Source organism: Lipotes vexillifer, unplaced genomic scaffold (assembly GCF_000442215.2).
Source record: "Lipotes vexillifer unplaced genomic scaffold, Lipotes_vexillifer_v1.1 scaffold367, whole genome shotgun sequence".
Taxonomy (NCBI): Eukaryota; Metazoa; Chordata; class Mammalia; order Artiodactyla; family Lipotidae; genus Lipotes; species Lipotes vexillifer.
Window position 1 is genome coordinate 1,555,951 of NW_006795832.1, and position 12,757 is coordinate 1,568,707.

Below are 12,757 nucleotides of genomic sequence, written 5' to 3' on the forward strand. Positions count from 1 at the left end.
ACAATAGAGGATTTGCTCCCTTTAGGGGAAGACAAAGGGAAATTGTCAGCAGATGACGTTTCTGAGAGCCAGGAAGGAAGGCTTTTGTTAACTCGAGTTGTGTGCCCAGAGCTTTCTACTTGGAACTTGTTTTACAGAACAGACCTACGTCTAAAAGCCCAGCAATGTCGGATGGAGTCCCTCCTCTGAGAGAGTCACGTGTTGACTAGAAGATAAACGCTCCCAACAGGATGTGGGGACGTCCATTAGGGAGTGACAGTTCAAACCAGAATGGAAACCACTTTTGCATTCATCACAGGAAGTCTCAGCCTTTGAGGGCCACCCAGGAAGGAAAAGTTGTAGATCAAAGAGATGTGTGGGGCTTCCCTGGTGGCGCAGTGGTTGAGAGTCCACCTGCCGATGCAGGGGACACGGGTTCGTGCCCTGGTTCGGGAAGATCCCACGTGCCGCAGAGCGGCTGGGCCCGTGAGCCATGGCCGCTGAGCCTGCGCGTCCGGAGCCTGTGCTCCGCAACGGGAGAGGCCACAACAGTGAGAGGCCCGCGTACCGCAAAAAAAAAAAAAAAAAGATGTGTGAGTAGAAAAGCATTAGACCTGTGATCTGAGAGCTCTTAACAGACTCAAGTTTTACTTAGTGTGGCCATTACCCACTCATACTGGGTAGGAAAGAGTCAGAACTTCGTTTTTCTCTATGTAGATTTCAGCGGCAGCCCTTGGATACAAAATCAGCTTAGCAATGAAAGAGGTTTTGAGGGAAAACAGGAAGAAAACCACAATGTCATTTTAAGCGGAGGTGGTACTTCTCAGGGGCAGCTGATCCTTCATAACCAACCTCGGAGTGGTCTTTACAGCCCCACACACCCTGCTGAAAGAATCGCCTTCAGAAAAGGACAGATGACGCAAGTCCATCACGGCTGGGCCACTTTAGACCCTTAGAATATACCTGTCACTTTTCAGTAACTGGATAGCACGGCCAATGCATCTAGGGTGGCCAGTGGGAGCAGACAGGGAGAGGGGACCAAGGAATACATTGCTGTCAAAGAGGGTTCTTTTCTTTTTTTTTTTTTTTTTTTTTTTTTTTTTACATTTTTTTTTTTTTTTTTTTTTAATAATACACAATGTATTTATTTATTTATTTATGGCTGTGTTGGGTCTTCATTTCTGTGCATGGGCTTTCTCTAGTTGTGGCAAGTGGGGGTCACTCTTCATCGCGGTGCGCAGGCCTCTCACTATCGCGGCCTCTGTTGTTGCGGAGCACAGGCTCCAGACGCGCAGGCTCAGTAATTGTGGCTCACGGGCCCAGTTGCTCCATGGCATGTGGGATTTTCCCAGACCAGGGCTCGAACCTGTGTTGTCTGCATTGGCAGGCAGATTCTCAACCACTGCGCCACCAGGGAAGCCCCCTCAAAGAGGGTTCTTTACAACAGGAGCCGGGTTGGGGGCTGTATCAGAGAAGAGGGGGCCCCATAGAAAGCAGTGGGTTGGGAGCGGGTACAGAGCAGGGCCAAAAGGAGCTCCAGGGAAAGCTGGACCACAGAGCAGTGCAGCCCACACTGTTAGACGGTTGGGGAAAGTCGGTGATGCTTCCCGGGAAGGACTGTGCACTTTTTTTTTAACATAACAATCACATTCTGTGGCACAACGGTGGCCTCGGGGTGTCCCCACTGCCAGCAGGCAGGGTCAGTGACATCAGTAAGGAGAGGGCACGGGAAGCCAGAGACGGCCATTCTGTGGCCACCTGAGGCTGGATAAGCCCATCCGACCCCAAGTCAGGAGGAATTCGAGATGACAGGTGATCACACCTGGACCACAGAGACAGTCAGCCCTCTTTCAGAAGCTCACAATCTATGCAGAGAGAATCTTGTATGTGCCCAACTACTAAGTTAAAGTGTGCAGAATTTGCCCATTGGATTTTTTTTCTTTGTCACTTTTTTTGGTTATTTTCCAAAGCCACCACAGTAGGTGAACCCAACCACCTACCTGGTCTCGACTGATACTGGCGTGAAGCAGTGGGTCTCAGCCCTGGCTGCCCGCTTCAGTCATTGGGCAGCTTTCTCAAAACACTGATGCTCGGGCCCTGTCTCCCTCTGAGTTTTGCTGGTCTGGGATGAGCCCTGGACATCAATGTTTTTTCAAGCCCCTCCAGGTGACTTTAACCTAGAGCTAGGACTGAGTCACTCAAGAAGGCATCACTCTTAGCTGACTCTTTTGAGGACAGCATTCATATAATATAGTTAGGGTTTCTCAAACTTGAATGTATATACAAATATTCTGGGGATCTTGTTAAAATGCAGATTCGAATTAGGTGGGTCTGGGGGGTGGCCTCAGTTACCACTGGTCCTCAGACCACACTTTGAGCAGCAAAGATGTAGCCGGTTCTCAGTTTCTGGATTATTAGGCCAACCTGCCCCAGCTGCGCTCCTGCCATCTCCCTGTTGGACAATTCTGGTTCCTCAAAGTCCAATCTCTCCTTACAAGCTCTGCTCAAATGCCAGCTCTTGCTGGGGTCTTAAGAGTCCCGCAATCCTCCAGGCTGGAATTACCCCTCCCCACCCCGTTTTCCTAATGCCTTTTGCTTTAAACTCCCTCAAAACACGAATTATAATCTGCCATTATTTAGAATTACTTATGATCTGCCAGCTATGTCTACCATGAGGCTGTGAGACCCACATCTCATTCACATCTGTATTGCCCACAACGCCTAGTACTACATTTTATAAAGAGTAGAGGGGGACTTCCCTGGTGGCGCAGTGGTTAAGAATCCGCCTGCCAGTGCAGGGGGACATGGTTCGAGCCCTGGCCTGGGAAGATCCCACATGCTGCGGAGCAACTAAGCCCATGCGCCACAACTACTGAGCCCGCGCTCTAGAGCCCGCGAGCCACAAATACCAAGCCCACGTGCCACAACTACTGAAGCCCGCATGGCTAGAGCCCATGCTCCACAACAAGAGGAGCCACCGCAGTGAGAAGCCCGCACACCACAGTGAAGAGTAGCCCCTGCGCCCTGCAACTAGAGAAAGCCCGTGCGCAGCAACGAAGACCCAACGCAGCCAAAAATAAATTAATAAATTAAAAAAAAAAAAAGAGTAGAGAGGGTCTGGAAGTATTCTCTGAAATGAATTTGCAAAAACCCATTACAGGCCACATCTCCTACCTGAAAGTTAATTTTTTAAAGGGGGGATGGGACCAGCCCTCAATATTGCAGATATATACACGACAAGGCAGCTTGGTTTTCAAATAAGGTTGAGTGATGAGTTTATTGACTGACTAAGGGTTTATTCATGCAAAGAGTGCCAAAAAAAAAAAAAAGTAACTACTCTCAATTCCCAGTGCCCGTGGGCCGTTAAAGGAAGTTGCTCCCATCCACACTCAATTAACTGACTGCACAAACGCAGATGCAATGCAGCAAATACAAACAACAGAACCCCATACTAACATAAACAAGGCTCCAGAGCTGTTCTGCATGCTACCCAAGAACTACACAGACTCCAGCGGACCGGGACATCTCTTGGGTCCTTAGCTACTTGGGTTTGGGGAAACACAAGGAAAAACAGGTGGTGCAAAATTCGGTTTTACTTCCAATTTCTTTGGCCCTGAACCAAAAGGAGCCAAAGCCACAGCTGGGCAGTAGGAAAGCCAGGAAGAGGAATGGTTTCATGCCTCTTAGGCTAATTTGCACATTTGTTTCTAGAATTTGGTATCTAGAATCACAGGCACTGCCACTTGTCTAAAAAGATAAGTTAGCTCTAGATGACCAGCCTAAACTCTCTAATCTCTTTGTAAATTACTCAATGAGATGGGGATATATGAAGAGAAAATAAACCATTGGAAGGGCACCTTTTAAAGGAATGGTTTGGTTTAAATACTTAAATAAGAATCCTGCCACCCTGACAGTGACTGAGCAATGCTCAGATCCGTCAGATGAACAACGCCATCTTTGCCATAATTTAGCGTGACCCTCCCCCTCTTCCCTTTCCCTCTTCCAAGTGATACACCTCCTTCTCCCTTCCTGTTCTGCTCCACTGGGTCCCAATTCAATTGTTTTTAATTCAAGGTCAAATCAACACCTAATAATGACTACTCACAGAGCATCTACTCTGTGGTGCTAAGAGGTTTCAAAACCTCATGCCCGGGCTTCCCTGGTGGCGCTGTGGTAGAGAGTCCGCCCGCCAATGCAGGGGACACGGGTTCGTGCCCGGGTCCGGGAGGATCCCACATGCCGCGGAGCGGCTGGGCCCGTGAGCCATGGCCGCTGAGCCTGCACTCTGGAGCCTGTGCTCCGCAACGGGAGAGGCCACAACAGTGAGAGGCCCGCGTACCGCAAAAAAAAAACAAAAACCAAAACCAAAACAAAACCTCATGCCCAAAAGCTGCCCACAAGTAAAAGATTAAAGTAGGCGTTCCCCATCACAATAGAAGGGATGTGTCGATCCTGTTACTACATGATTAAACCTTTGGACAGATGCAGAGAAAATGTTTAAGGGGAAGGAGGTTTCCACAGCTTCATCCCCATTAGCTGTTGCGGCTCCATACCAAAAAGCTACGTAGCAAACACCCAGATTTTCATTTCAGCAAAATCTATGCTGCCAGTAACGAGCAATCAGTGTGAGGCTCATACCTGGCCCTGGGGGGCCTCTCATTCCGGGGAGCCCCATGGTTCCTTCTGGTCCTCTTGGGCCTGGTACCCCAGGAAGCCCCGGGATTCGGGGGCAAGCATCCACGTCTGCAGGGGGCCCAGGTTCACCTGAAATTAGAATCACCACCTGTGTGAGGGATTCAAATGCTTATGAACCAGGTCCTTCTGCCCTCTCGAGCTGGATGGGCTTCTGACACTACGCTGAAATGTTATCGAGCATCTTCAAGCATCCAGTGTCAGCTCCGTGAAGATGGGGCTTTGTCTTGTTCACTGTGAAAACTTCTAGAATGCTTTTTGTTAATGCCTGAATGCCTGAATGAGTGAGTGAATGGGATCTCAGAGGAAGCAAAAGAAGTATGAAATAGTGAAAATGGGCCGTGACAGCGATCATGTGGTGACCTTCACAGGATTCGCAATCTTTGGGCCATTTCTTACTAGGAGCTGGTCACAGGTGGCATGGGGAGAGGTCCTGGTGTGTTCCTCACACTCAGCTTAACATCACCCTAATTCATCAGTCTACACTGCAGCCAGCTGGGTTTCCAGAGTGTCTGCTACTCAGGGGGGTAATTTCAGGATTGCTAGAGGCACTGAGGCAGTGACTTTCAACCTTGAGTGCACGTTGGAATTACCCAGGCGAGTTATAAAAATACTGATTTCTGGGTCCCACTCCAGAAATACTGGTTTCATTGGTATAGGATGTGGCACGGGCAGTGCCCTCAAGCTTGATTTTACAATAAACCCATCTGCAGAGCTTTTCAAAGATACCGCTGCCAGCACCCCATCTAGATAATTAAAAAGGAACCTCTGGGGGTGGAACCCAGGCATTATTAATTTTTTAAACTCTCCAGATGATTCCAATATTAGCCAGGGCTAAGAAGCACCACTGGAAAGCTGCAGTTCTGACGTTAGCACATCACAATCATCTGTCAGGCTTGTTAGAGCCCAGAGTTTCTGAGTCAGTAGGTCTGGAGGTGCGGGGCAACATTTTACATATCTAACATGTGCCCAGGTAAAGCTGATGGTGCTGACGTGGGGAATCTCACTTAGAGAACCACTGCCCTAAAGGTTTAATAATTTTTTTCTTCTTGGGCACATTCACAGCTCTAAAAACTGTTTTTTGTGGGGTTTTTTTTTTGCTAAATCTTCATTCAGTCACCCTGCAAACATTCGACAAGGAAAAAGAAATACTAACACTAAGCCAAAATGCTAACAGCTAACACTTACTGGATGCTTTATCATGCATCAGACCTCGTGCTAAGTGCTTTATGATTGAATGTTCCCCATAATGCCTTCCCTGAGAACTCTGAACACCTACGAGGTGAATTCTAAGAAATGCAACATATTGTAAAACACATCATTGATTAGTTATGGTTTTCTTAAAATTCATACAAATGTGCAAAATCATTTTAAGAACAGGGATAAGGCAGTGAGAAAATCCTAGAAAACCTGGCCACAATGACAACATAGTCTACACGGTAGTTACTGTGCCTGTGGAAAAATGAACTTGAACCCTATAAGCTGTTTGGAATTTAAACTCCTCGAAAATATTGTGTGAAACCACAAGTGACACCAAGTTAGAGACCTTTTTACGGTGCATACAGTTTAATGTAAAACTTGGCTTTTTCGCTCTGAGTGACTTGAGAGAGATGCATGTAGGTATTTCCTACTTTCCCTGGATAATCTGGTGCTTTATGGTGGGAATTCATCAGGGAGGGTAGAGCGGAGGAAGCAAGTTAGTGGAGGATGGGCGGGCATTTGGCTGCCACTTCACAATTAGGATGTTATATTCCAGTGAGTTTATATATACAGTCAGAGAGACACTAAAAGTTTCACTGAAGTGAAACTCACTAAATATACAATAGTAATTTAAAAATATAAACATTTAAAATAGCAGGATTTCTTAAAATTCTGATTTTGCATTTTTTTACTCTTTGACAAACCAGAAGCTGAAAGAAAGGGGCTGAGGTATCTCTTGTAAGGGCCCTAAAAATAATAAATGGTGTCTGTGTTCAGGGCAACGTTCCTTAGGGTTAATAACAGAGGCCTGGAAAGAACAAATGTACATTTTCACGATTTTTCTTTTCTTCTTTTGAAAAACTCTTTTTATTCTCTTTAAAAATGGCAGACACAGAATCATATGTTGCTTTCGCATTGTGGAGGACTGAGTGAACACTTAGTTGAAAAGAATAATGGCATTTTCATTTTAACACACAAAGAAACTTGCTCCTTGACAGTGGACTTTGGGTGTGATGGGAAAGGCTCGTCACAGCCCCTTACTGGGTAGTAAGGACCCAGCTTTTCATGTTGTTGATACTACTTATTTTAGGGACGTTCTCTGTATTTATATTGTAGAATTTAGAAAGGAAACCTGCGTTGGTATGTACTGTAGCATTTCACAGAGAAAGCACTCATACTCTGTGCCTGAATTGGAATTCTATAAGCTGAGTCTCTACGCCGCTTTGACAACCTGTAATGAGGCTCAGCATTGGGGCACTCTAATATGGGGTTACCATATCTGTAACGAGGAAGCAAAGGCATTAAAACCTAATATAATTACAGCACCCCATCTAAAAAATGCAACAAAGTTGCACTTACACATACAGTGAAAAAGGCAAGTACGGAAATGACTGCAAATGAGATTTAGAGGAAATTATTCATCTTATAGCAATGCTTACCTCTGGAACCTGGAGATATCCAAAGCCCAAAAAATGAGGCCACACAACGATTTGCATATGAAAGAGATTATAAATGTGTGAATTAGGACAAAAGTGAAATGACAAGTAGAATGACAGCATCTTATTTACATAAAAAGTCCACATCAATGTTACTGACAAGAACATCTATGATTAATGGAGTTTTCATATCTAGAAAGACCTGAAGTGAAACTCCCTTGCACAATATAAAATTCGAGTTGATTTCTTACGGCAAATATGCCCCAATTTAAGGTACGTAGAAATTCCGTCCATTTGAAGGTTTCTGAAAATTCCATATTAATTTGCCAAGTTTTATAGATTATGCACAGAAAGGAAATAAGAGATGAATCATAGTATAAGTTCTTTGTCATGTTGTTCTGTGATCCATCATAAAGCAGTGCAGTGTACTTATTCTTTGGACTAGAGTGCTCATTTATGAGATTGCAAAATATTCTGAACTGACACCATACTGTCAGAGTATTGATTTAGGATCTTCAAAGGTATTACTTCTGCCAATCTCAAATACACGTCTGTTTGCTCTTCCAACCCTTCCTTTGCTTATTTTGACTCTGATGAAAACCTGTTGTCTACAGAGCTTAAATCGGAATAGCCTTTCATCTTCATAGCAACTAATGTACTTTACAGGAAAAGTTTAAGAAAACATCTAGGAGAATCGATAGGAGGGAATTTGGGGAAAGGAATTGAATATACAGTCTTCACATACAATAATCAAATCAGTCTTTGCCTCTTGTGTGAGGGAACACAGATTTATGGATATTTACCTTAGAAATAGTACACGTAAAATCAACTGCTAACTTTCAAACTTACTTGCTCTGATAATAAATAAGTTTAACAAACCTGAGACTTTGTAGTGCAGCCTGAGATAAACATAATCTTTATCAGAAAAAGCTTAACTTATTAGAATTTGCTGGTAATTTCAGAATAATTACCTTCTGAAAGATGACCCTCATCGTAAATATTTCAACAAAACACTGTATGTAGGCTGCTGGGTGGAGATGACTAGGCATTAGAAGCTTACCTGGAGGACCCAAGGGCCCCTGTCTGCCTGGAGGTCCAGGTAAACCCTTCTCTCCAGGTGGCCCAGGAGCTCCAGGTGGCCCCTGCAGCCCTGGGAATCCCATTGGTCCTAAAAGAAACATATGAAAAGGAGGGGACTAGAAGGAAGCAATATAAAGATAATGACAGCTCAATGGACTGAATTCAGAGGTTCACTCGAGCAAAATGCAGGGCAAAGCCAGCCTTACAGTGCAGAATAGACCCCAACTTTCTTCTTCGAGGTCGAGAAGAGCTGCCTCTGTCTGAAGGAAACATAACTATCCATCAACTGGACTAAGGAATATTGTTCCATGACCAAGACAAAACTAAATTAGAATGAAAAGCCCAGTCATCTTGAACTTTCTCTGGAGACAGTCAAAGGACCACGACGGAAAGGAAAAATAAGGAAAGATGCTCCACTGTCTGGAGACCACCGACCCTGAGTTCCCACCCCCTCTTCCTCACTCTCTCAGTTTCAGCCACACCAGCCACTCAGTGCCTCGCACATACTGTCCCTTCCCCCCGTCCAGCAAGTGCTCCTCATTCTGTAGCGTGCAGATCACGCCAGGGAAGCCCTCCCTGGAATCCCAACCCAAGTCCACTTGCTTTTTTTTTTTTTGCGGTACGTGGGCCTCCCACTGTTGTGGCCTCTCCCGCTGCGGAGCACAGGCTCCGGACGTGCAGGCTTAGCGGCCATGGCTCACGGGCCAGGCTCAGCAGCCAGGGCTCATGGGCCCAGCCGCTCCGCGGCATGTGGGATCTTCCCGGACCGGGGCACGAACCCGTGTCCCCTGCATCGGCAGGCGGACTCTCAACCACTGCGTGCCACCAGGGAAGCCCAACATTTGCTTCTCTGGTATCAAGCTTCCTTATTTATGACATAAGGGACGTAAAATGGATAAGCTTTATTGGTCTCTTCTCAACAAAATGTCCTATGAACCTCATAATTCTCTAAAATTCTCGTAACCAAAAACTAAGGTCCCCAAACATTAGCAGTTAGGTAAAAATTAAACATTTTAGCCTTAAATACTGGGGGAATTCAGTAATGGAGACTCTTCTGTGATTATAAAAAGACAAAGTCAGCAGTCTAAAACTGAACTGTCCAGTACAGAAGCCACTAACCACATGTGGCTATTGAACACTTGAAATTGGCAAGTCCAAGCTGTGTTGTGCCATAAGTGTAAAATACACACCAGATTTCAATAGCAGAAAGGAGTGTCTTATTTGGAATAAGAACCAGGTTTGTACAGCCAGATCTAATTATCCCTTTGATAACTCATATCGATTTTATGTTAAAATAATATTTGAATATATTATGTTAAATAAAATAAAGTATGAACATTTCTTTTGTTTCTTTTTTCTTTGAAAATGTGGCTACTATAACTTTTAATTACATACGTAGCTTGCATTAAATTTCTATCGTTTAGTTCTTGTCTAGAAGATTATCAAGTATGTTATTAGGGGCTAAAGATGAACTTGTGTTTCTTCTTCTTACTTGTCCAACTATTACCCAAATTTTAGGACTCTGGGAAAGTCAGAACATTTTGGAAATGTAGTCACTATTTCCACAGGAAATGAGAAATACCTCATAGTGGTGCATACCCCAGACCCTTAAGGGCTAAATAATGAAAGTCATCCAGTACTACTTAAAGAACTACTTGCATTCATACCTTTCTGGCCATCTTTTCCATCACAGCCTGGGAAGCCTTTGCGTCCTGGAGGGCCTGGTGGGCCTGGGGGACCTGGAGGCCCCGGCAGACCACAGTCACCTGGTTCACCTTTCAGAAGTTCAACCCTCCCAGGGGGCCCTGGAGGCCCAGGTATTCCTGACCACAGAGAGTAGGCAAAAAGATTCTTTCAGTCAAATGTGCATGCTGGCTGCCTGCAAGCTTCTTAAGAAAAGGAATTTAATGGCTTACAAGCAAGGGATGCAAGGAATTAGAATAACTAAGTCAGTAGTATCAGAGGTGAAACAGTATGTCTAATACTGTAGCCCAAGTTGAGAAATGGTGTGAATAGTCTGTTAGTAAATGTTAAACAAAATGAGCTAAGCAAAGCCTTCCTTCCTTTCAGAGCCACTCCTTTTGGCAGTATCAGTTTATGATTTTGTTTTGCATTGCCATCCTGCTGCTTTCACACGATGGATGGATGGATGATGGATGGATGGATGGATGGGTAAATGGATAGATGGGTAGATGAATGTATGGGTAGATGGATGGGTGGACAGAGAGAGAGATAATAGGCTTTTTAGAAAATCTGGCTGATGAAAAAGGAATATCCGCTCAATTAAATTTAAAATCCTATTTGAAAACCAGAGTCTACACATGGGAATTGAGCCCAAATTCAATTTCTACTTAGCTTCTAAACTTCTCAGCACATTTCTGAGCATTTTTATTTTTCTCAGTGTAAAAGAGAACTATATATTTTATCCTACCCTTACTAAAATGCTGAAGATTTTAAGGTTTCTGTCTCTCTGGAAGAGTTCTGTGAGCTAGTAGGAATGTGATCACCTGCATTTGGCAAAAAATTGCACTGAGCCACAGTATTTTTCCAACCCCCTGACCACCTCTGGTCCAGTCTTACTTTGTTAAATATTGACTGGCTAGAGTCTGTCCCAGTGAAGTGACGCGAGGAACAACACGTAACGTTAGCAGCACATGAGGAGACTGTTCCTGTGTGTGAGTCAGGCCTGGGTCCTGTCACCCTGGGCCAGAAGCAGTGCTCTCTGTGCGGACGCTGAGACCCACATGATGGCCTCCTGCTTGTCACTTCTGCACCCTCATGCTCAGCATCGAGCCGACAACGGGAAAGGCTTGCTCTGAGTCAGAGGTGGTCCGATGGAGTTGAAACAGAAGCATGAGGGGCCTAAGCACCGGTCCTGGGAGCCTGCCACTGCCCACACTCCCCCTGTTTCCATCTGCCAAATCGATGGGGCTGCTAAGGCTGCTATGGTGTTTCTTACTCGGCCACTCTCTGCTCCTCCATCCCTACAGCGCTGGCAGCGTCTAAGGAAAGGGGCATCACCATCCTTTGCCATGATTCTTCTCATACCTCTTGGACCATCGGGGCCAGGAGGTCCCTGATCTCCAGGCAGACCCGGGTCCAGAATGTCACCCTTAAGAGCTCTTCCTGGGGCACCTGCAGGACCAGGCGGTCCAGGTCTCCCTGAGAAGGGACATGTTCAGTTGTTAGTCTCATTACATTTGGAAGGCTTGGATTTAGTTACTGAGAGAAGAGCAAAGCATGCTGCTTCTTACCTGGGGGACCTGGGGGACCTTTGTCTCCGAAAAGTCCTGGAGGAGAAATTCCTGGGCTCCCGGGGTCTCCTGTCTGGCCTTTTGGCCCGGGCATTCCCACTGGACCAGGTGGGCCCGTTTTATGGGAACCTTAACGAGGAAAACGGCATCAGCACTGCATCTTCTCCTGGTGTGTCCCTGCTGTGGGGCCTGGAAGGGAACTGCCTCCGAATAGGCATGTGACAGGGATGCTGCCGGTCCTGCTGAGGCTCAGCATTGGCTGTAACGGTGACCCAGATGTGGCCGCACACTCTTCCTGGGTCGCCGTCTCCTGTCTTATGACCCGTCACACTTGTCCAGCATAGCTTTGATTTATTTTATGGTTATTTCCCAGATTTAAAAACACAACAGCTTACTGACAATACTGACCCTACCACCTCTACAATGGGAAGAGTGAAACAAATGAGATCCGACGATAAGTGATTGTGAATAAACTGGTTTGAAATTTAAGGTGGAAACCGGCAAATAAATAGAAGGAATGTGCAGTTTCACGATGAAAAGGCAGACCTTCACTGGTTTCTTGGAGAGGGCACACGTTTTACCAGACTATTTGGAAGAGCTGCTAACCGAACCCTAAGTGAGGTAAATTACTTCTTGAACTTCCAAACCGTATCAAGGTTTTGTCCCTCCTCAACAACCGATTCAAACCACGCAGCACAGCAATCCAATCCTTTTCCAACAGTCCCCCAAATCTGCGTGTCTGATTCCAGCTACCTTGTCTGATTGCGAGCTCTTTTCCTGAGAAACTAATGCAACCAATGTGCATTCTATCCAAAACGTGGAACAAGCTAAGATGTTGATGATTAGCCTATTTGTGCTATCAAAAATAACAGCAATTTGTTCAGGTAATTTGTTTTAGCAGCAGGCTATTGAAGGATGCTAGAAGTACTAATTAGACCCACGTGGTTGTACTTGGCATGACTATACATAAAACAAAACAATACCCCCAAATCCCGACTATTTATTGGTTCTTTGTAACATTTTGGAAGCTAGCTCCACCTAAGCGATTATTCAGAGTATTTTTAATAGACAGTCACAAGCAGTATCAACAAAAGGCACTGTTAACCAACCATTCCT

At 45.3% G+C, this 12,757-nt stretch overlaps 1 protein-coding gene across 1 annotated transcript in view; it reads right to left on the reverse strand.

Moving 5' to 3' along the window:
- Positions 1–12,757, reverse strand: part of COL4A4 (collagen type IV alpha 4 chain) — a 120,339-nt gene that overhangs the window by 6,671 nt on the left and 100,911 nt on the right. The window contains exons 38-43 of the mRNA XM_007467929.1: positions 11,642–11,770; positions 11,436–11,549; positions 10,055–10,210; positions 8,368–8,475; positions 7,311–7,319; positions 4,618–4,743 (exon numbers count right to left, since the gene is read on the reverse strand). Coding sequence (XP_007467991.1) covers positions 4,618–4,743; positions 7,311–7,319; positions 8,368–8,475; positions 10,055–10,210; positions 11,436–11,549; positions 11,642–11,770 — 642 coding nt within the window. The remainder of the gene's footprint in view (positions 1–4,617; positions 4,744–7,310; positions 7,320–8,367; positions 8,476–10,054; positions 10,211–11,435; positions 11,550–11,641; positions 11,771–12,757) is intronic.